This window comes from Meriones unguiculatus, chromosome 4 (genome assembly GCF_030254825.1).
Source record: "Meriones unguiculatus strain TT.TT164.6M chromosome 4, Bangor_MerUng_6.1, whole genome shotgun sequence".
Classification (NCBI taxonomy): domain Eukaryota; kingdom Metazoa; phylum Chordata; class Mammalia; order Rodentia; family Muridae; genus Meriones; species Meriones unguiculatus.
In genome coordinates this window covers 76524781-76545333 of record NC_083352.1, presented here as the reverse complement: position 1 = coordinate 76545333, position 20553 = coordinate 76524781, and the positions used below count along the sequence as shown (strand labels likewise).

The following is a 20553-nucleotide window of genomic DNA, read 5'->3' as shown; positions in this document are numbered from 1 at the left end:
GCATCTAAATAGAAGTTTTAAAGCCGGGCGTGGTGGCTCGTGCCTTTAATCCTAGCCAGCGGGAGGCAAAGACAGAGGGATCTCTGTGAGATCGAGGCTAGAAATCCAGGACAACCAGAGCTACATAGTGAGACCCTGTCTTAAAAGACTAAAAAAGAAAAAAAGAGCTATTCTGTCTTCTTTTTATAAGTCCATGTAGTTATTTTATATATATATATATATATATATATTTTGTCTCTTCGAGACTGGGTTTCTCAGTGTAGCCCTGGCTGTCCGCACTCTGTAGACCAGGCTGGCCTCAAACTCAAGAGATCCTCCTGCCTCTGCCTCCCTCCGCCCGGCCCTATTTTGTAGTTTTTAAAGACTCTGGAACTCCTAACAGCCCTGACTCAGCCTCCCCCAATGATAGGGTGGGAGGTTCAGTGATAAAGCATCTGAGAGGTTCGAAGTGTTGCTCGGTGGTAGAGCACTGCCTAGGACCCCTCTGTGAGGAGCTCCGGGTGTGGTTCATGGTAGAGTGCCGCCTAGACTCACCCAGTGAGGCGTTGGGGTGTGGCTCAGAGGTAGATTACCCGCCGTAAATCTGCTAATGTGGGTTGGGAGCTGTTGAGCACCCACCTAGTAAAGGTGGGCCTCGGGGATTCTACCCCCAGCACTGAAAAGAATACACTAGACTGTTCAACAGTATATAGGGCAGAGATTGACGCTAGGAGCAGAGTACTTGCCTGGCAGGTGCAAATAAATCCCTGGGATCAATACGCAACATTGATGAGGAAGAGGAGGGGGAGAAGGAGGGCTGGTGATGTAACTCAGTCAATAGAGGCTTTGCCTAACAGGCAGAAAGCCTTTGGTTGTGGTCCCTCCTCTGTATAAACCAAGCATGATGGCACATGCCTGTATCCCAGCATGCAAGAGGTGGAGGCAGGAGGATCAAGAAAGAGTCCAAGATAATCTTTGGCTAGCCTGAGACTATGTATCAAAATAATCGCAGTACTCAGGCTAAGAGAGGTGGTTAGATGTTAAGGTACTATTCCTGGACCTGTTAGACAACTCAGAACTCCGTTCCCAGGGATCCTATAGTTCCTTCTGAGCCCTATGTGCACAGCACCCCCAAACATACACCTAATTAAAAATAAAATATTGAAAATAGTAGTATAATAATGAGAAAAATATCAAATGTATTGTTTTTAATAGATGTTTGAAGGTCCCTGTGATAAAATATGTGTGGGAATGTTTCTGCCCTCTGCTGGAAGAGTTGGGATACACAGGGCTGCTCCATAGGTTGAGTGGATACAGAGTAAAGGTGAAAGGCAGCATGCATCTCCCTGGGTGCTGGGGGAGGAGCTATATTCCCTGCGTTAGGGTCATGCAGGTGTGAAGAACCTTGTCAAGCAGTCCAAACTTTTGAGGCCCAGCAGAACCCCTCAAATCCTTCTGTCTAGCAAGATGGACCAATGGGTAGACAGCACCAGGACAGCCTATGGCTGTGCAGAAGTGAGATGGCCAGGCCCACTGGGTGGGGGCAGTACCATGGGCAGTGAGTTGCTGCCCCTCTCATGCCAACATGTGTCCAAGATGGGGTACAGCTTGCCCTGGAAGTCAGCCTGGAAGGTGTAGAGTGTCCGTAGGTCATCGGGGCGGTCGGCATCAAAGAAGGTGAGCTCACCCTGCTCGTAGTGTAAGTAGACGCCAATACGGTGGGGGTGGCCGGCCACAGGCAGGGTCAGCCGTGGGCAGCCAAAAGCCTCATATACCCGACCCTCTTTTAGGCCAATTAGCCATACGCCGTGCTCTGGGGACTTGCTCAGCTTGCCCTTTCGGCTGACTGTGCCCTTGATGACCCCCAGGCGCCAGTCGCTCTTGCTCCCCACCACCACCTCCCAGTAGTGGCGACCCCAAGAGAAGCCCTTGTCAGCCAGGACACAGGTGCTGTAGTCAAAGCGCTCGGGCTGGCTGGCTCGTCTCTGGGCAAGGAGACCAAAATGCACCACTGTGTTTCCCTTAGAGAGCTCCAGGAGAGGGTGCGCAGTAGCTGGGTCCAGCTTGAGAGATTCTGGAGCTAGAAGATAAAGAGGCCTGTAGTTGGGTCACAGAGAACCCATAAACCCTGCCCAGGAGGTGACAGCAAGCCCTGTGTCCTCAAGGGGAACTGCTGACTCTGTCCCAGGACCTGGAAGGGGCAGGCACAGGGCTGTATGGATGGAAGGGTGGGTGGATGAAAGGATGGATGGGATATAAATGGGTAAGTGGATGATATGGGTGAGTGAGTTGGTGGTTAGATGATGCCTGAAGCACATCAGACAGAGCCACTGTGAAGGAGTTCTGCTAAAGGACAGGTGTGTACTGCTCTGCAAGTCTATGTGTCTATGCAACCACTCCCGCACTCTCCTCACTACCCCACGCAAGGCTCCCCTTAAGTTTGCTGCATGCTTCTTGGTGCTGTTGATGAATTGAGAGGCTTACCTGGAAGAACTTTCCGGAAGAGCCTCTTCCACACAGTCAGTTTGATGTCGGCCTGGTGGAGACCTGGCTTGAAGGAGATTGGGCTGAACACGCCTTCCAAAGGCCGAGCCTGCTGGACCTCTGCCCTGTGTGCATGAGCCCCAGTGGTTGAAGAGCTTGGTAGCAAGGCTACCTCCCGCCCTCGTTCCCATGTGGAAATCCACCACTCAGATCACACATTCATGACATCACCATTCCCTATCTTGTCACCTCCTTCCTGGAGAGCATGCCTGATTCCTAGAATTGGGACTGTTGGATGCTGAAGAAGTCCTGAATCCAAAGTGCAGGTGAAGTCTTGAGGGAATGTGATCGTGACATTGGCATGGCCCAGAGCAAGGACCTCAATGACTAGACCCATGGAGTGGCAAAGCCTTCCTCTTGTCCCAGTGCAAATGTTGACAGTGTGTAAACACTTGCATGTTTACAAAAGATTGACTGGTGTCTGCAAAAACTGCAGATTCCTCCTCCCAGGTGTTTGCCGTTTAAGACTGCAGGCCTACAGACACCTCCTCTTCACTCCCCCCTTGTTAGAGATGCAGCCCTTCGTGCTGCGCTTTATATACATGCAAAGATTCCAGGTCACTGTGTAGGTGATGCCAGTGCGTCAGAGTATATATGTCCACCTGACCCCAGCTTCTCTCTCTGCTGCCCAGTTATGGAGGACGAAGTAGGAGATGCTGCACACCTGCTGTTCTGCATAGACCTGGCTCTGCAGCCTCATGTGCTGACACTTGTGAGCTGGTAGTGCTGTTTAGAAAGAGGGGCCTGGCTGCTGGAACTAGGTCACTGCAGTAGGTCTTTGAAGGTTATACCCACCTCTGGCTTCAGCCTTATCTCTCTGCTTCCTATCTGCCTCCATGTGAGCAAGCCATGACTGTCACACCGTCCTGGACATGGTGGACTGAAATCCCTCTGAAGCCAAAATAATTCTTTCCCCCTTCCGTCATCTGCGTTAGGTAATTCTCAGCAAGGCTACTATACAACAGTAGTTCTCAGAGCACGGGTCTGGGGAACGGGAGTCTGGTTTCCTGGGAACTTGTCAGAGATGCAGACCCTTGGGCTTTGCCCCAGATCTGCTGATCAGAAACTGATCACCCTGGGAAAGTGGTGTTATGTGCTTTAGCCGGCCTGCCAGGTGTTTCTGTCCAGTGCTGACACCTGAGACCACTACAGCAAGTGACCTGGTTCCTCACTGTAGCTGGGGACCAGCCGAATAGGCAAATTGTCTGTGTGTTCATTTCCATCTGTGCTCTCTAGGCATGTGGCCCCAAAGACTAAAGGAAACAAAGAAAACAAGAAGGGCAGGCCGGGAGATAGCTCAGTGGGTAAATTGCCTGCCTGGCAAGAATGAAGGCCTGAGTCCAATCCCCAGGTGATGTATAAAACAGCCAGTCGTGGTGGTTAAAACAATGGCTCACTAGTTAAGAGCACTTTTAGTTGAGAGCACTTGCTCTTGCAGAGGTCCGGGGTTCAGTTCCCAGCACACACATGGCACATGACAACTGGCTGAAACTCCAGCTCCAGGGGCTCCAGCTCCCTCTTCAGAGTACACAGTTGGCGCACAGACACACATGCAGGCAACACATTCCTCACGCAAAATAAAAGGACACATCTTAAAAAGGAAAGCATGGTGGCGCATGCTGGAAAGGTGGGAAGAGACAAATCCCTGGGGCTCTTGACCAGCTGGCCTAGCTCAGGTGATGAGCGTGGGCCACTGAGAGACCCTGTCTCAAAAAGCAAACAAAAAACCCAAACAAGGTGGACACTGTCTGAAAACAACAGCCAAGGATGTCCTCTGGCTTTCACACCCATAAATGTGCATGCACACCACACACATAAAGAAAACTAGGAGGGCCAGGAGAGGTGGCTGAGTGGTTAAGAGCACTGGCTGCTCTTCCAAAGGACCCAGGTTCAATCCCCGGCACCTGCATGGCAGCTCTCAGCTGTCTGTAATTCTAGTTCCTGGGAATCCAATGCTGTCTTCTGGCCTCTGTGGGCCATTCACACAGACATACATGCAGGCAAAATACTCATTCATATAAAATAAGAATTTAAAAAGAAAGAAAAGGAGCTGCACATCAACCAGTTCTGAGGAAGGCTCAGAAACTGTTGAGTTTCCCAGCACTAATACGGACTCACTCTTCCTCGCCCCAAGGTTTGAAGTGCCCTCATTCTGGTTTTGCCTTCCTCTCCTCTTCCCTTCCTCACACATAATAGTTGACTCCACCGAACTTTGTCACATCCTGTGATCCGCACACAACCTCACCCCCACTTCTCGAGATGGCTCTCCCTCTGCCTACCTGCACGCTTCAGCCTTCTCCGCTGTCACACCTACATGCCTTTGCCAGTCCCTGGTCATCACCCCCTCCATAGTGTTTTAATAGCTTGAGACAGTATCTGTTGCCATAGCTACCACAAAGCGGGGCCAATTTTCCTTCTACACCACTAGTCTGTGAGAACCCTGATGGCAGGTACTTGACAACCATTATTTTCCTTGTGCTCAGTGACAGACAACACATGGTGAGCAGCCTAGGGTTAGACCACATGGAGGAACCATGGGGATGAGATGTCTGGGCCAGCAGCCCCTGGACACTAGCTGACCTCTCTCCCAGCAGCTTCAGTTGAGGTGATTACCTGGAGACCACAGAGTGGAACTTCTGGAAAAAAGAGAGGGATATGGGGATTACTGCTGTATGGAAACTGCACTGTTGAAGAGAGAGCTGTGGACCACGCTCCTGTCCACTCACCCGGATGAACTCATGGTGACTCTCATTGCTGAACTGTTCCAGCACCTGCTCAGCCTGGGTCAGTCGCTCCTGAGTACCCTGAGCCTGCTCCAGCTGCATGTCCAGGGAGGCTACCAGGCCACGGGTATGACCCTCGACCCCCTCTATGCAGCGTGCTTTCTCTTCATCCACCAGGTGATGCAGCTCCTGGAACTCCTTGTGGATCACCCAGCTGAAGACATCTGACTCATTCTAAGATAGGAGGGCCAGCCACACTACAGTTACAGATGAGCTAATGGGTTGGTCTCAGCATCCCCAGGGCCCTGTCTGGCGCATCCTAAAGAGGGCTTATTCTAGATGCCAAGTGGGCAGATGATAACAGTGAGTTCATGTGACTGGGGAGCCCTAAAAATGAACTTTTAATACGTGTATGTGTATGTGTATATGTATATATGTTTGTAGTACTGGAGAGTGAACCTAGGGCCTCATGCATGCTAGGTAAGTATCTTCCCCTAACCCTGACCCTGACTCTGATCCTAACCCCATGCCCCTAAAATAGGCAGTGTGCAGCTATGGTTGGCGATTCAGCTGAGCCATTGTTTGTGATTTTGATGAGTCATGGCTTGATTTCTTGATTTTTTTTTTTTTTTTTTTTGAGTCATGGTGTGCTTTTTGTTGGGTCATGGTTTTGGCTGGTATGTATGCACTCATGTATGCATTTATTTATTTATTTATTTTTCTATTTAGTTTTCTGAGACAGGGTTTCTCTGTGTAGCCCTGCTTCTCCTGGAACTCACTTTGTAGACCAGGCTGGTCTTGAACTGGGAGATCCCCTTGCCTCTGCCTCCTGAGTGCCGGGACTAAAGGCATATGCCACCACCACCACTGGGCTAAATACTTTCTTCTATAAATAGTTGCCTTGGTCATGATATCTCTTCATAGCAATAGAACAGTAACTAAAACAAGGTCATATAAATAAAAACTGTTAAGTTAGGCTGAATTAATTTTAGTCCATAGTTTGACTGAAACTCTAAAGCATAAGACAAAATGTGTACGTACTTAAACATTCTTACAATGTTGTTTGCTTGGTCATCCTCTGGCTCCACAAAATGATCCAGGTAGTCCCTATTGCTTGGGGAAAATAAACTGCCCCTCAGGAACAGTGACTTCTGCTCCAACCTGCAATCTCACCCAAATGGAGAATTAGCCTCACTTGGGGGTTGATCTTTCTAGACTTTACTGTTCTCCAAAGTCAAGAATTGAGACAGTCACTTGTCTCTGTGCTTCCAGAGTAAGAATTAATACACTTACCTGCAAAAGTAAGCTAATGGTTAACAAAAGGACAGACACAAGGTAAAGACAGGTGACAAGATGTCAGCATGCTTTGGCTAACTTAGGAACTCAAATAAAGCCACACATGGTGGCACACACCTGTAATCCCAGCACTTGGGAGGCAGAGGCAGGAGGATCTCTATGAGTTCAAGGCCAGCCTGGTCTACAAATCAAGTTCCAGGACAGCCAGGGCTATACAGAGAAACCCTGTCTCAGAAAAATAACAAGGGGTTGTTGGAGAGGTGGCTTAGTGGTTAAGACCACTCTCTGTTGTCCCAGAGGACCCAGGTTCATATTTCCAGCACCCACAGACTCCCAGATCACAACTGTCTATAATTCCAGTAATTCCAGTTCCAGGGGATCTGACATACATGCAGGCAAAACACCAATGCACATAAAAAAATAAAAAATAAAGAGGGGCTGGAGAGATGGCTCAGAGGTTAAGAGCACTGGCTGTTCTTCCAGAAGTCTGGAGTTCAATTCCCAGCAACCACATGGTGGCTCACAACCATCTAGAATGAGGTCTGGTGCCCTCTTCTGGCATGCAGGCATACATAATAAATAAATAAATCTTTAAAAAAATAAAATAAAAAAATAAAGAAATAATTTTTTAAATCTAAAAAAAAAAAGAAAACAACAAAAAATTATAAATAACTCAAAAGGTAATCACATTCTTTAAAAATCAGTTTCTAAATGCTTGTTATAATAAAAGTAATTTTAAAAATATTTTTCAGACAAGGTTGTCATGTCGCCCCAGCTGTCCTGGAATTCACTATGTAGAGCAAGATAATTTCAAGCTCAGAGATCCTCCTGCCTCTGCCTCTCAAGTGCTGGGGCTGAAGATATGCACTACCATGCATGGTATTTAAAAAAATTATCTCAAGAACTATTTTGTTTGCATTTATAGCTATTACATATTTAAGACATAATATAAATGTTCTCTGTTTTTAAGTTACAGTTTCCTATGTTTTCATTAAAATATAAAATTGTTTTATTAGCAAAAATAGTAAAGGCTTACAAAAATGTGCTTAGAGAAAAAAGGTTTGCTGTTTTACCAAGATCATTGTTCATGTTTCCCACCGAGCTCATCAGGCTTCTAGTTAGGAAACTGAGTCCTAACAGAATTGAGGTTTATTTGGAAATATGTCTTTGTCAAACTTTATCAAAGTGTTATCAACAGTTAAGTTTGGAAGCACTGTTCATTCTTAAATGCTGCTGTAAGTGACCTTCAGAATGGTTAGTAACCATTCTGGGAGACCAATGCCAATAAGGGGATAGGGGCTCAGACAGCTGCCAATACTTTGGCCCACGCTGCCGGGTTGGCTGTGCTCTGAGACACAGTAGGATGCCTCTCAGAGGGCAGTTCTGGCAAGGCACCCAGCCTCATCCTCTTGAGCAGACAGAGTTGTGGAGACCCAGGGTTTACACTCTCGGGAGTGTACACTCTGAAAATGGCCACAGACTGAAATGTCCTCAAAACTTCTGGGGGACGCCACCTGGCCAGAAAGACCCTGATACCCACAGCATGATTGGTACAGGACAGATTAAAGGAGCCAAGGGCTTCTACATCCAGCCCCTAACGTGATCTTCAGTGGACTTCGAGCATAAAAATAAAGTTGGTAAACATTTGATCATACATGGTCTTTTGTTGTTGTTTTTGTTGAGACAGGATTTTTCTGTGTAGCCCTGACTCCTGGAACTCATTCTGTAAACCAGACTGGCTTCAAACTCACAGAGATCCACCTGCCTCTGTCTCTCAAGTGCTGGGATTAAAGATGTGCACCACCACTGCATGGCCGCATATATGGTCTTAAACACTAAGATTTTTTTTTTTTTAAAGAATAGCCAAAGAGTAAAATGATTTGTAATAACACATAGGAAAAGAACTAGGACCAGGTATGGTGGCACGCCTTTCGTCCCAGCAGTCAGGAGGCAGGTAGATCTCCGATAGTGATAGTCAGGGCTACATTTTAAAAAAGCAAGCAAGCAAGAGCAAAAGGGACCGTCAGGCATTACGTGCTTCCCTATGAAACCCTGAGTGTGAGCTACTAATGTGACAGGTAGGACAATGACAACCACCCAGTGCTAATCAGATTAAAGGACCCTCAGGCTTTTCCTAGCTTAAAAAAAAAAAAACAAAAAAAAAAAACACCATTACTGGGGCAGTGGTGGCACACACCTTTGATCCCAGCACTTAAGGGGCAGAGGGAGGAAGATCTCTGTGAGTTTGAGGCTGGCCTGTCTACACCGTGATTTCCAGCACAGCCAGGACTACACACAGAGAAAAAAAGCTCCGTCATTTTTCCCCTAAGGCTCAGGAGAGCTGAGTGAGCATATGTAACGTTGCTTTTCCTTCTCTGCCACTCCTACGCTGACAGCTTTGTGTCCAGGCTTTTGTTCCCATTACCTCATGATAGCTGCCAAAAGCAAACAGATACAGTTAGCACCAGGATATAAAGGAGAGCTGGGCCAAAGCTTTGAGACTTTATCTCTGCGACTCCGGTCCTGCCTTATCACAGCCCCAAAGGACACTGAACAAAAGCCAACTTGGAACCAGTTCTGACAACTGGATTCAATTCCCTTATAAGGAAGGGAACTTTCCTCCAGCCACCTAGGTAGTCTTTGAATTTGGCTTTGTGTGGAAGGCACCCTCTTCTATAAAGGGTGAATTAAAAAAGGGCTTGCTGGGGTTGTCATTCAGTGCTAGAACCCTGTGCTCGCATCAATTGTACAGGGCTCTGGGTTGATTTGCAGCACAACAATAATAATTTTTTAAAAAAGTTAGAAAATATGGGTCAGAGACATAGCTTAGCAGTATTGCAATTGTCTAGAACCCTCAGTAAGGAGCTGATGACATGACTCAGTAGTAGAGCACCTGCCTAGAATTCCCCAGTGAGGGACTGGGAGTGTGGCTCAGTGGTAGAGCACTTGCTTACAACCCTCAAGTAAGGGGTTAGAGGTGTTCTTTTGTGATAGAGCTCTTACCTGAGCTCTTACCTGGACTCTCCCAGGGATGTGGCTCAGCAGTAGAGCACCTGCCTAGCAAGCATGAAGTGCTGGGTTCCATTGCCAGCACTGCACAAGCCAGGGAGAGTGGGATACACCTATAATCTCTGCACTCAGCAAGAGGAGGTAGAGGGATGAGAAGTTCAAGGTCATTCTCAGCTACATCAAGAGTTCAGTCTGGACTACACAAGACCTTGTCAGAATAGGGATTGGGGAGGAGAAAGGAGGAGGGAAACTGAGTTTTGTAGGAAATGGAGTGAATAGATTTAGGACCCTAGGAGGAGGGAAGGGACTCACAATAATCCGGGTCCTGTTGTTCACAAGTTTGCCGATGTGCTTCTCCACTTTCCTCTGTTCCTCCTTCAGATCAGATATGCGGCCTGCAAGCTCTTCCTGGAGGTGACATAAGGACCCATAATCAGCTAGACAATTGCTCTTTCCACTCCCAGAAGTCCTTTCCCTTCTGGGACTTTTGCAGTGCCCATGGCAGCGGAGCCAGGCAGGAACCAGAGCTTCCTAGGTGCCCTCCATACATAAGAATATTAAGGAAGCTGGGTGTAGTGGTCCATAGCTGTCATCCCAGCACACAGGGGGCTGAGGCAGGAGGTCAAGACCAGCCTGCATCTCATGGAATCAGACTACGTCAGGGAGGGAAAGAGAAAGGGAATGAGGAAGGAGAGAGGTTGAAAGAGGAGGGGAGGAGGAGTGGTAAAAGAGGAAGGAGAGGGGAAGAAAGGGAAAGAAGAAGGACAGATAGGTGAGGGAGAAGAAAGATAGGAGGAGGAGGGAAAAGGAGAGGGGAGGCAGAAGGAAGGAAAGAAAAGGGGGGAAGAGAATGGGCAAAAGAAAGGATGATGAAAAGGCAAGGGGCTGGAGAGATAGCTCAGTGTTTTGTTCCCAGCACTCATGTGGCTTCTTCATTCCAGTCCCAGGGGATCTCACAGCCTTTTTTTTTTTTTTTTTAATCTCCTTGGGGACCAGGTATGCACATGATACACTCATACAAAACACACATGCACATAAAATAATAAAACAAATATACTTTTTTAAATAAAGAAGTAAGCAAGCCCGGGTATACAGGGTGGCTGATGTTGTGCTCTTGCCCTAGGCCTCTCACAGAGCATCTCCAGCAGTCTCAGGAGGGAACCCACAGTCTCTTCCTTAAGCAAAGAAGGCTGAGACCACATCAGTGAACTGGGCCACGAGGAGAGGAAGCTCTGTATCCAAGCCACACACGTACATTCCAGCTCTCAGGAGACTGAGACAGGAAGATAGTGAGCCCCAGGTCTTCGGGATAATGTATTGAGACCTAGACTCAAAAAAAAAAAAAAAAAAAAATCAGTCAAAGTCTTTTTTAAAAAATTGTGTGTGTGGTCAGGCGGTAGTAGCACACACACTGGGGAAGCAGAGGCAGGCAGATTTCTTTGAGTTCAAGGCCAGCCTGGTCCACAGAGCAGTTTCTAGGACAGCCAGGTCTACACAGAGAAGCCCTGTCTTGTAAAATCAAACCAAACCAACAAAAAAAACCCAAAAACCCAAAACCCCTAAATATTGTGTGTGTGTGTGTATGTGTATGTGTACATGTGTGCACATTTGTCAAGGCACGTGTGTAAAGCTCAGAAGACAACTTTATGGAGTGGATTCTCTCCTTTTACCATATACGGGGATTGAACTCAGGTCTTTAGACTTGCATGGCAGATGCTTTTACGTGCTGCGCTGTCGTACTGGCCCATCTGTTAACTCAGATCCTCTTGCTTCCAAGTGCTGGTTTTGTTTTGTTGTTTTTGTAGAGATAAGGTTTCTCTGTGTAGCCTTGGCTGTCCTGGAATTCACTCTGTAGACCAGGCTGGCCTTGAACTCACAGCGATCCACCTGCCTCTGCCTCCCTGAGTGCTGGGATTAAAGGCATGCACCACCACACCTGGCTCCAAATGCCATTTTTTTGTTGTTGTTGGTTTTTGTTGCCTATTTTTTTAGACAGGCTTCCCTCTATATATTCCATGCTAGCCTCTAATTCTTGATCCTACTGCCTCAGGCTCCCCTACTTCATCAGCCCTACATTCCAGGTTCCATTCTAGGCCTCATAGACAGGTAGCTGAGCCCCCTGATTCCCAGGATACTATAGTCAGTTACTGCTCCTTCTGCTCCTTCTCATGGTTACCCTCTCTATCTCTCTCCCGATATCCTGTGTGCACGTGAGCTCATGTATGTACAGGTGCACATGTGTGTGGAGGCCAAGGGTCAACCTCACATGCTCTCCACCTTGTATTTTGAGACAGGGTCTCTCACTGTCTTTGGGCTCCCCAAATTCAGCTAGGAAGGCTGGCTGGCCCAGGAGCCCCAGGAATCTGCCTGTCTCTACCTCCTCAGTGCTGGCATTGCCAAACATACTACCCTTACCCTGATTTTCTATGTGGGTCTCAATTCCACATGCTTGTAGAGCAAGAACTTTACTAAGTCCACAGCCCTTGTCCATGCCTTAAAAAAAATAAAAAAAAAAAGGATTTTAAAACAATTATTTTCTATTTTTATTTTTGGTTTTAGAGATAGGATTTCTCTGTGTAGCCCTGGCTGTCTTGGAATGCACTCTGTAGACCAGGCTGGCCTCCAACTCATAAATATGCCTGCCTCTGCCTCCATAGTGCTGGGATTAAGGCGTGTGCCACCATGTGAGGGTCTGTGTGTATATATCTGTGTGTTGAGGTGGGGTATGTGTGTGTAAGTGTTGGTTGGTGCCTGGGGAGGCCAGAGGCATGGGATTCCTCTGAAGCTGGAGTAACCGGAGCTTGTGAGCCAGTAGACATGGGTGCTGGGAAGCAACCTTGGCTCCTTTACAAGAGCAGTATGTGCTCATTAAGCTGCTGAGCCAGCTCTCCAGCCCTCTCCCTGTATCCTAAGCCTGGCGCTCCTGGATTCATCTCTGCCTTCTCTCTCTGCAGCCTCTTCTGCCTTGGTCTCCTAGCACTGGTCTTATCCAGACGTGGACCACTGCACATCTCGCACCCAGCCCACCTGCCTGCGAGGCTGTGGGTCCTCCCATGCTCCCTCCTTCCCTTCAGGCCTTGGGGTTTTTCCTCATCTTCCTTCCAAGCATCCTGGCACACCCAGTCCCCCTCCCCATTTCTACTTTTTAGTTCTTGGTTCCTGCAGACACTGCTGCAGCCTTCAGCCTCACGCCAGTGTACGCTCTAGCCAGGGAGATGTGACCACTTCACCACCATGTTTCAAACCCTCCAGAGGCCATCCTATGACCATGGCTTCTAAAGATACTCCAGGTCCCTTCCTGGGTCGTGCAGGCCTCTACGCCTTGGATCCTGCCCCATCTGGCTCTAGCTCCTCCCTCCTTCCATCTTTCCCCTCTCTTTTTCTTCTTAAATTTCATGTTGGAATGTATACAATTTGCCCTTGTTCATTTAAATGCTGATTTCTCTATGGAACTATCTGGTTTCACTCCGGATATTGCATTGTGATGCTCATTCTAATCATTACCTGTCTCAAGTTTGTATAGACATGCTACCATTTGTTCTCTGTATTGCCAATAAAAACAATCAGCCAATGCTGAGCAATGGAGAAAATACGGTGGGACATCCTGGTCCGGAGGAGAGGAAAAGAAAGAGGGGAGGAGAGATGACTCAGAGGTTAAGAGTGGTTTTGCTGGCTGCTCTTCCAGAGGTCCTGAGTTCAATTCCCAGCAACCACATGGTGGCTCACAGCCATCTATAATGAGATCTGGTGCCCTCTTTTGGCATGCAGGCAGAATACTATATACATAATAAATTCATAAATAAATCTTTATAAACTAGTTTTAAAAGATTAAAAAAAGAAAGAGAAAGAAAGAAAGAAAGAAAGAAAGAAAGAAAGAAAGAAAGAAAGAAAGAAAGAAAGAACCCCTGCACTGATGTAGCCCAGGGCAGTTCAGAGTCCAATTGGGTTACATAGTAATGTGAAGAGGGACTGCCTCTGACATAATCTGATTGGCCTGCTCTTTGATCACCTCCCCCTGGGGGGGAGCAGCCTTACCAGGCCATAGTAGAGGACAATGCAGCCACTTTTGATGTGAACTGATAGACTAAGATCAGAAAGGAGAGGAGAACCTCCCCTATCAGTGGACTTGGGGAGTGGCATGCATGCAGAGGGAGGAGGGAGGGTGGGATTGGGAGGGGAGGAGGGAGGGGCTTATGGGGGGATGCAGAATGAATAAAGTGTAATTGATGAAAATTTTAAAAAAAAGAAAGAAAGAAAGAAAGAAAGAAAGAAAGAAAGAAAGAAAGAAAGAGGGGAGAGACCCAAGAGGAGAGGACCTGGAAACATCAGGAGAAATGAACCGGATCTAAGATATGACTAAAAAGCAAGTATAATGTAGGAACTGAATGGGAGGAAGCTACACAGGCTTAGAGGTTTAGGATGGAGTAACTATTGCCCAGCATTGTACACTAGGTTAATTAAACAAAACTAGTCTCTGTGTGGTGATTTGGGTATACAGCTGTTTTAGGAATAACTGCTGTTTAACTAAAAGATAAACCAATATTAAATATTAATAATCATCAATAATTTCTCCTTTATTTTGTTTCTTTGTTTGCTTGCTTGCTTGAGGCAAGGTCTCACTGTATAGCTCTGGCTGTCCTGGAACTCACTATGTAGACCAGACTGGCTCTAAATCCATAGAGACCTACCCACCTCTGCCTCACATGTGTCACCATGCCAGGTCTTTCTTCTTCTCTTTCTCTCTCTCTTTTTTCTCTCTCTCTCCTCCCTCCCTCTCTGTCTTCCTCTTCCTCTCATTCTCTCTTTCTTTTAAAGGATGGTTTCATGTAACTCAGGTTGTCTTCAAACTTGATATGTAACCAAGGCTGACTTTGAACTTTTGATTCTCCACATTTTCAAGGCTAAGACTAGAGGTATTTACCCTTGGCTCTTCACTTCACTTTACCCCCTGAACTGTGGGATGATGTGTGAGTGTATTTAGTGTGTGTGTGTGTGTGTGTGTGTGTGCGCACGAGCATGTGAGTGTGTGTATGTGTGATGCCCAGCACACACAGATATATGGGTTTGCATGCCCATTTGCAACAGCTGTGGAACCCAGAAAAGGATGTCATGTGTCCTGCGCTATCACTCTCTGCCTTATTCTCTTGAGGCAGAGTTTCTCAGTGAAACTGAAGGTTGGCTGGCAGGCAGGAAGCCCCAACAATCCTCCTGTCTCTTTCTTCCCACACTGCTGGTGTCACAGACATACATGGTCATGCCTGGCTTTTTACACAGGTGCTGGAGATTAAAATTCAGGCCCTTATGCACCTAGTGCTCTCACCATTGCACCATCTCCCCAGTGTTAGAATGACCTCACACATGTCTCCTGCTCCTTTGCAGGTGCTACTTTAGTCTCTCTCTCCCTCTCATCTCTCTTGCCTGTTTTCCTTGTGATTCAGGTCTCAGGTTGGCAGTCCATCTCCTTCAGGAAGCCTTCCTTGACTACTTAAGACAGCAGGATGCATGACCACTTTGACAGTTAATCTTGGTTGTCAGTTTGACTAGATTTAGAAAGAGTATGGATATGCATCTCTGGTGTGTTTTCAGAGTGGTTTCATTCAAGAAGACAAACCTAGCTTGACTGTGGGTGGCACCATGCCATGGCTGAGGTCCAGGACTGAGTAATAGGAGAAAGCAAGCTGAGCACGTGAATTCATCTCTGTCTGCTTCCTGACTGTGGATGTGACTGGCTGCCTCCTTCTCCTGCCTTCCCCGCCATGATGGACTGTGTGTGCTCAAACTGTGAGCCAAAGTAGACCTTTCTCCCTTAAGTTGCTTCTTGTCAGCAACCTGGGCATCCGACACATGGGCCTCATCAGACCCTGAGGGATGCATCTTCCAGGCCTGGTGAGACCTTTGCCTACTGCTGTAGCAGGCATAAGCACATATTCGACACCCAGTATGTACATGTGGGTGAAAGGCTCAGAACTTCTCAGCCCTAGAATTATACCTGATGTTATACTCCAGGTCAAATGAACAAATAAGTGCATCAGAAAAAGAACAATAAAACCAAGTTCTTTCTGGTGCTGGGATGAAACTCATGTCCTTGCATATGCTAGGCAAGCTCTCTCCCACTGAGCCACATCCCCAGGCCCTCACCGCAGGATTCTAGGCAGGGGCTCTACCAGGAGGCTATGCCCACAGGTCTTCGCTGAGTAATTCTAGGCAGGTGCTCTCCCACCGAGTCACACCTCCAGACTTATATGACATTTGAAAAAAAATTAAAGAATAAATGTTGATCTGTTCACCTGAAAAAAAAACAGCCCATGGGCTGAGAAATTTACAAATTTAATCTCTGTATTTCGAACATTTACCGCTTGCCAGCTATAGCTGTAGACTGGTGGTTCTCAACCTTCCTAATGCTGCGACCCGTTAAGACAGTTCTTCATGTTGTGATGACCCCCAACCATGAATCTATTTCAACTGTAATTTTGCTACTGCTATGAATTATAATATAAACATCAAATATGCAGGCTATTTGATATACGATCCTTATGAAAGAGTTGTTTAACCCCTAAAAGGGTCGTGACTCACAGGTTGAGAACGGCTTCTATAGATAGATGCTCAACTACAGCCCGGAACAAAGGTCCTGCCCCTATGCTTGTGAACAGATAGGCTTAGGAGCTCTCAAGACTCAGCGTGTGATGCCTGATGACCTGAGTCTGAGCCAGGGCTTACATGATGGAAGAAGAGAACTGATTCCTTGAAGTTGTCTCCTGTATGTGTCTAGACATACAGGAATAAAAAGTGTAAAAAGAAAAAATAAATGGTGGTACATGCCTATAATCTCAACACTATGGAGAATGAGACAAGAGGATGTAGAGTTAAAGGTCAGTCTGGGCTGTATAGTGAGTTCAGGCCAGCCTGAGCTACCATAGTAAAACCTTGGCCCAAATAAGCCACTACCAAAAACCATACCACTGAACTAAAGGAAACCTAGCGATGCCACTTAGTGGCAGAATGATGCTTTAGGTATAAACTAAGTCTTAGACTCCATCCTATCACAGCAAGCAAAACAAAATAAATCAAACCAGAGATGGAGGGAAAAAGAAGAGGAAAGGTCTGGCAAAGGGTTCTCCATCATTCCTGCAGCCGTGATCCCCAGCACCCGGCATATAAATAACTACTCAGACCAATGAATGGGGCCCACGTGGCTGCGTGCACACGGTTCATCAGTCAACAAACAAACACATAATGCTGAAAACCAACGAATGACTGAATGCATAGGCACGCCATACGCTACCAAGAAAGAGTTGGAAAGTAGAGCCCGGTGCAGTAGGCTTCTTCCACCGAGTGGAGGCACAGGAGAGCTCAGGATAGCGTCCCCTTGCTCCGCTCCTCCCCCCTAGCTTCCCGCCCGCCCCTCGAACCTTCAAGCGGCTGTAGACAGTGGAGACTGGGGTTACTCGGTGGTGTTGGTGGGAGCCCAGCAGGCCACAGAGACCACAGATGAACTCCTGGTCTTTCTCGCAGAAGAGGCTGAGAGGGTTTCGGTGGTGCACGCAGACCGTGGGCTCCGTGTCCCCAGGGAGCCTCAAAGCGTCGATCACCCGGGCCAGGGAGACGTTCGGTGGGGAGCTGCTGAAGTCTACTGACTGACGACACACGGGACAGCGCAGCTCCGAGTCCAGGTGTTGGGACAAGGAATCCAGGCAGTCCTTGCAGTACGAGTGGCCGCACTGTAGCGTCAGAGGCTCCCTGAAAACCTCCAGGCAAATGGGGCACTGCAGCTGGTCCTGAAGCTCCTGCACAGTCACCCGCCAAGCCATGCACGCGATTCAGCTGCAACACAGGTGGCCGTAGGTCGCTCTCCTTCCACTCCCTCCCTCCCTCGAAGGCTGCTGGAAGCTTAGGGAGAAAAGGATGCCAGCCCTGGATTCTGATCTCAACCTACTATGACCCTGAGCCCCACTTTTCCTATCTGGGGGTGGGGGAAGGACTTAAATGGAAAAACAATGGTCACCATGGGTCTGGATATACAGCTTAACTGGCAGTCTAACTCAGAAGTTTTCCTAGCATACATGAGGTCCTGGGTTCAATACCAGCACCACAGATGTCACATGGAGATGTGAACTCCCTTCCCCCTCCACAGCACCCCAGCATCGAGGACTGAACCCAGGGTCCTGCTCATGCTAGGCAAGCACTCTGATTAAGTAAAGCCTCAGCCTTCTTTTTGCCTGTTTTAAAAGCACCCCTCCCCACTTGCTGTTTATGTTAAGCTATCCTAGAGCATGATCCTCAACATGTGAGTCACGACCCTGTTGGGGATCAGACAACCCTTTCACGCAGGTGGGCCTAAGAGGACTGGAAAACACAGATGTTCACATTACAATTCCTAACACTAGTAAAATTACAGCTACGAAATAGCAACGAAAATAATTTTATGACTGGGGTCTCCACACCATCAGGAATTGTATTAAAGGGTTGTGTTAGGAAGGCTGAGAACCGCTGTCGAGAGGTCCCAGAGCCCCAGCCCCAGCCAGGGATTCTACTTCTCTCCTGAGACCCAGAAATCTGTAATACACAACTGCTACACAGGCAACATTTTTTCTTTGTTTTGTTTTTGTTTTCTCTGTGTGTATCCCTGGCTGTCCTGGAATTCTGTAGACCTGGGTGGTCTTGAACTCACAGAAATCCAGTTGCCTCTGCCTCCCAAGTGCTGGGATTAAAGGCTTGGGCCACCACTGACCTGCCACCCAGGCAATCTTAGATTTATTACCTTTTTTCTTTTGAGACAGGGCTCATCTAAATGGTGATGGCCTTGAACCCTGTATTTATCGATAGATAAATTCCTGATCCTCCTACCTCCACCTGGGATCATAGTCCTGGGAATGCTGGGATTACAGGTATGCTCCACTTTACCCAGCGTGTACAGTGCTGGGTAGAGAACCGTGGGGTCTCACGCATGTTCGGCAAGTCAGTACCTACTCACCGCTACATCTCCAATACCAAAAGCAAAGTCCATTGTCCCAGAGTAACACTGTCCTCAGAAAGTCTGAGACAGGGAGTCTTGGGTGCTCATCTTCCCACCTGCTCCTCTATGGAAACAGAAACAGTCTCCTGAGCAAGACAGTAACACAGTCCCCAGCCCCAATATTACCTGGTTTCTTGTGATCCACCAGGCCTCCCACTAGGGCCTCAAACCGACAGCTCTGTCTTTCCTTCCTCCCAGAATGGGACAGCTGACACACAGAGCTGGAGCACCCAGTTGCACACAGATTCTGCTCCCTGGTGTCTGGCCCTTCTCCCCTCCCCTTTCGCAGGAACACCCCAAGGTCATCCAGAATCAGGTGGAAATCGGGTCACATACCACGAGACTGAGGTGGCAGCCTCTGCTGGGTCCCTTCTGATAACTATAACCTAGACAGGCAGATTGTGGCCTTGCCCAGATGGGGGAGGGTTGAGAAAGCACATTCCTCATACTTACCAACCCAAACAAGAACAGGAATGCCCTATGACAAACAGCTTTCTGAACACCCCCAACCCAGAACTCTACTTTCTGTTTTGTTTTGTTTTGTTTTTTGTTTTGTTTCGAGACAGGGTTTCTCTGTGTAGCTTTGGCTGTCCCAAACTCACTTTGTAGACTAGGCTGGCCTCCAGCTCACATTGATCTGACTGCCTCTGCCTCCCTGAGTGCTGGGATTACAGCATGTGCCACTGTGCCCAGCTTCCCCAACCCCAGAATATTTTTTTCTTTTGTTTTTATGAGACAGGGTTTCTCTGTGTAGCCTTGGCTGTCTTGGACTCACTTTGTAGACCAGGCTGACCTCAAACTCACAGAGATCCACCTGCCTCTACCTCTGCCTTCCTTCGTGCTGGAATTACAGGCATGAGCCATCACACACAACCTAAAGAGTTTGTTTTGTTTTTTGTTTTGTTTTTTTTTTTATACAGAGTTTCTCTGTATAATAGTCCAGGTTGTCCTGGAACTCGATTTGTAGAACAGGCTGGCCTTGAACTCACGGAGATCCAATTGTGTCTGCCTCCCAAGTGCTGGCATTAAAAGCATGCACCACTATGCCTGCCTCCAACCCAGAATCTTAAAGGTAGTTTATTTAGATTTTTCTCTATGCAGATGTCACGTTAAGTCATTAATTTTGTGTGATGTGTTCCTCCTGTGACAAAACACTAAACAGCAAAACAGAGACCAAAACAAAGGCTCGCAGCCTCGCTCTTCTGCGCCATTCTGAAACCCTCCCAGGACCCCATCATGCTTTGTGTCTGCAGTCACACGTGTGACACGTGCTGAGAGACGCTCAGCGCATGTATGTATATGTATATATATAGTATATATATGTGTATAGATATATAGTGTATATATATGTATGTATCTCCCTGCTTATTTTAATTTTTTTCATTTGAGGTGTACCATGAACAGATCTTAACCACACAGTTTGACGTATACTTTATGTTTGTTCACTCTCAAGGTCAAGTTGAAACTGGACAGGGTGGTGAACAGCTGTAACCCCAGAACCTGGGAAATGCCAACAGGAGTTCAAGGTCATTCTCAGCTACACAGCAAGTTCAAGGCCATCCTAGGCCTCTTGAGACTATCTCAAAAGCAAAACAAAACAAAAAATCTAGTTATAGGGAATTTTCAGTGTCAGTCCCTTGCCTCCTGCCAGTCCAGGTTCCCAATCAAGATAGTCACTGTCCTGGCTTGTATCCTCCTAGGAGCTGTCTTTGTTTAAACGTTTATTGTATGTGCTTGCAGGCACAGGCCACCTCATGCATGGCAGCGCAGAGGATAACTTGCAGTATTCAGTTCTCCCCTTCTACCTGTGGGTCCTGACTGTCAGGCTTAGTGGCAAGCACCTTACCCACTTGCCAGTCTTGCCTGGCCTTGTTTGATTCTTGTCTTGTTGGGAGATAGAACCAGGGTCTTGCGCATGCTACTAAAGCAGTCTATCCCTGAATTGCACCCTTAGCCCAGGCTAGAGGGCCTGTTTGTTGAATTTGGTAT

General features: G+C 47.4%; 1 protein-coding gene across 2 annotated transcripts; it reads right to left on the bottom strand.

The window, feature by feature from the left end:
* Nucleotides 1–1202: 1202 nt before the first annotated feature.
* LOC110555863 (E3 ubiquitin-protein ligase TRIM50) lies at nt 1203–18822 on the bottom strand. 2 transcript variants are annotated; one of them, XM_060382194.1, is made up of 7 exons: nt 18691–18822; nt 16961–17372; nt 9864–9959; nt 5250–5480; nt 5137–5159; nt 2464–2588; nt 1203–2059 (listed from the first exon to the last, which is right to left on the bottom strand). In XM_060382194.1, exons 2-7 carry the CDS (start codon nt 17357–17359, stop codon nt 1479–1481), a joined length of 1455 nt encoding a protein of 484 aa, XP_060238177.1. In that variant the 5' UTR covers nt 17360–17372; nt 18691–18822; the 3' UTR covers nt 1203–1478. The 2 variants fall into 2 exon arrangements, with proteins under 2 accessions (XP_060238177.1, XP_060238178.1); XM_060382195.1 differs by having other exon boundaries at nt 5137–5156.
* Nucleotides 18823–20553: the final 1731 nt, after the last annotated feature.

Excerpts from the sequence above, each read along its gene's own strand:
- LOC110555863 (XM_060382194.1), bottom strand. The coding sequence starts at position 17,359 with ATGGCTTGGCGGGTGACTGTGCAGGAGCTTCAGGACCAGCTGCAGTGC. Across the intron at positions 5,160-5,249 it reads GTCACCATGAGTTCATCCGG|AAGTTCCACTCTGTGGTCTC; the intron begins GTGAGTGGACAG and ends TCTTTTTTCCAG. Across the intron at positions 2,060-2,463 it reads CTTCCGGAAAGTTCTTCCAG|CTCCAGAATCTCTCAAGCTG; the intron begins GTAAGCCTCTCA and ends TTTATCTTCTAG.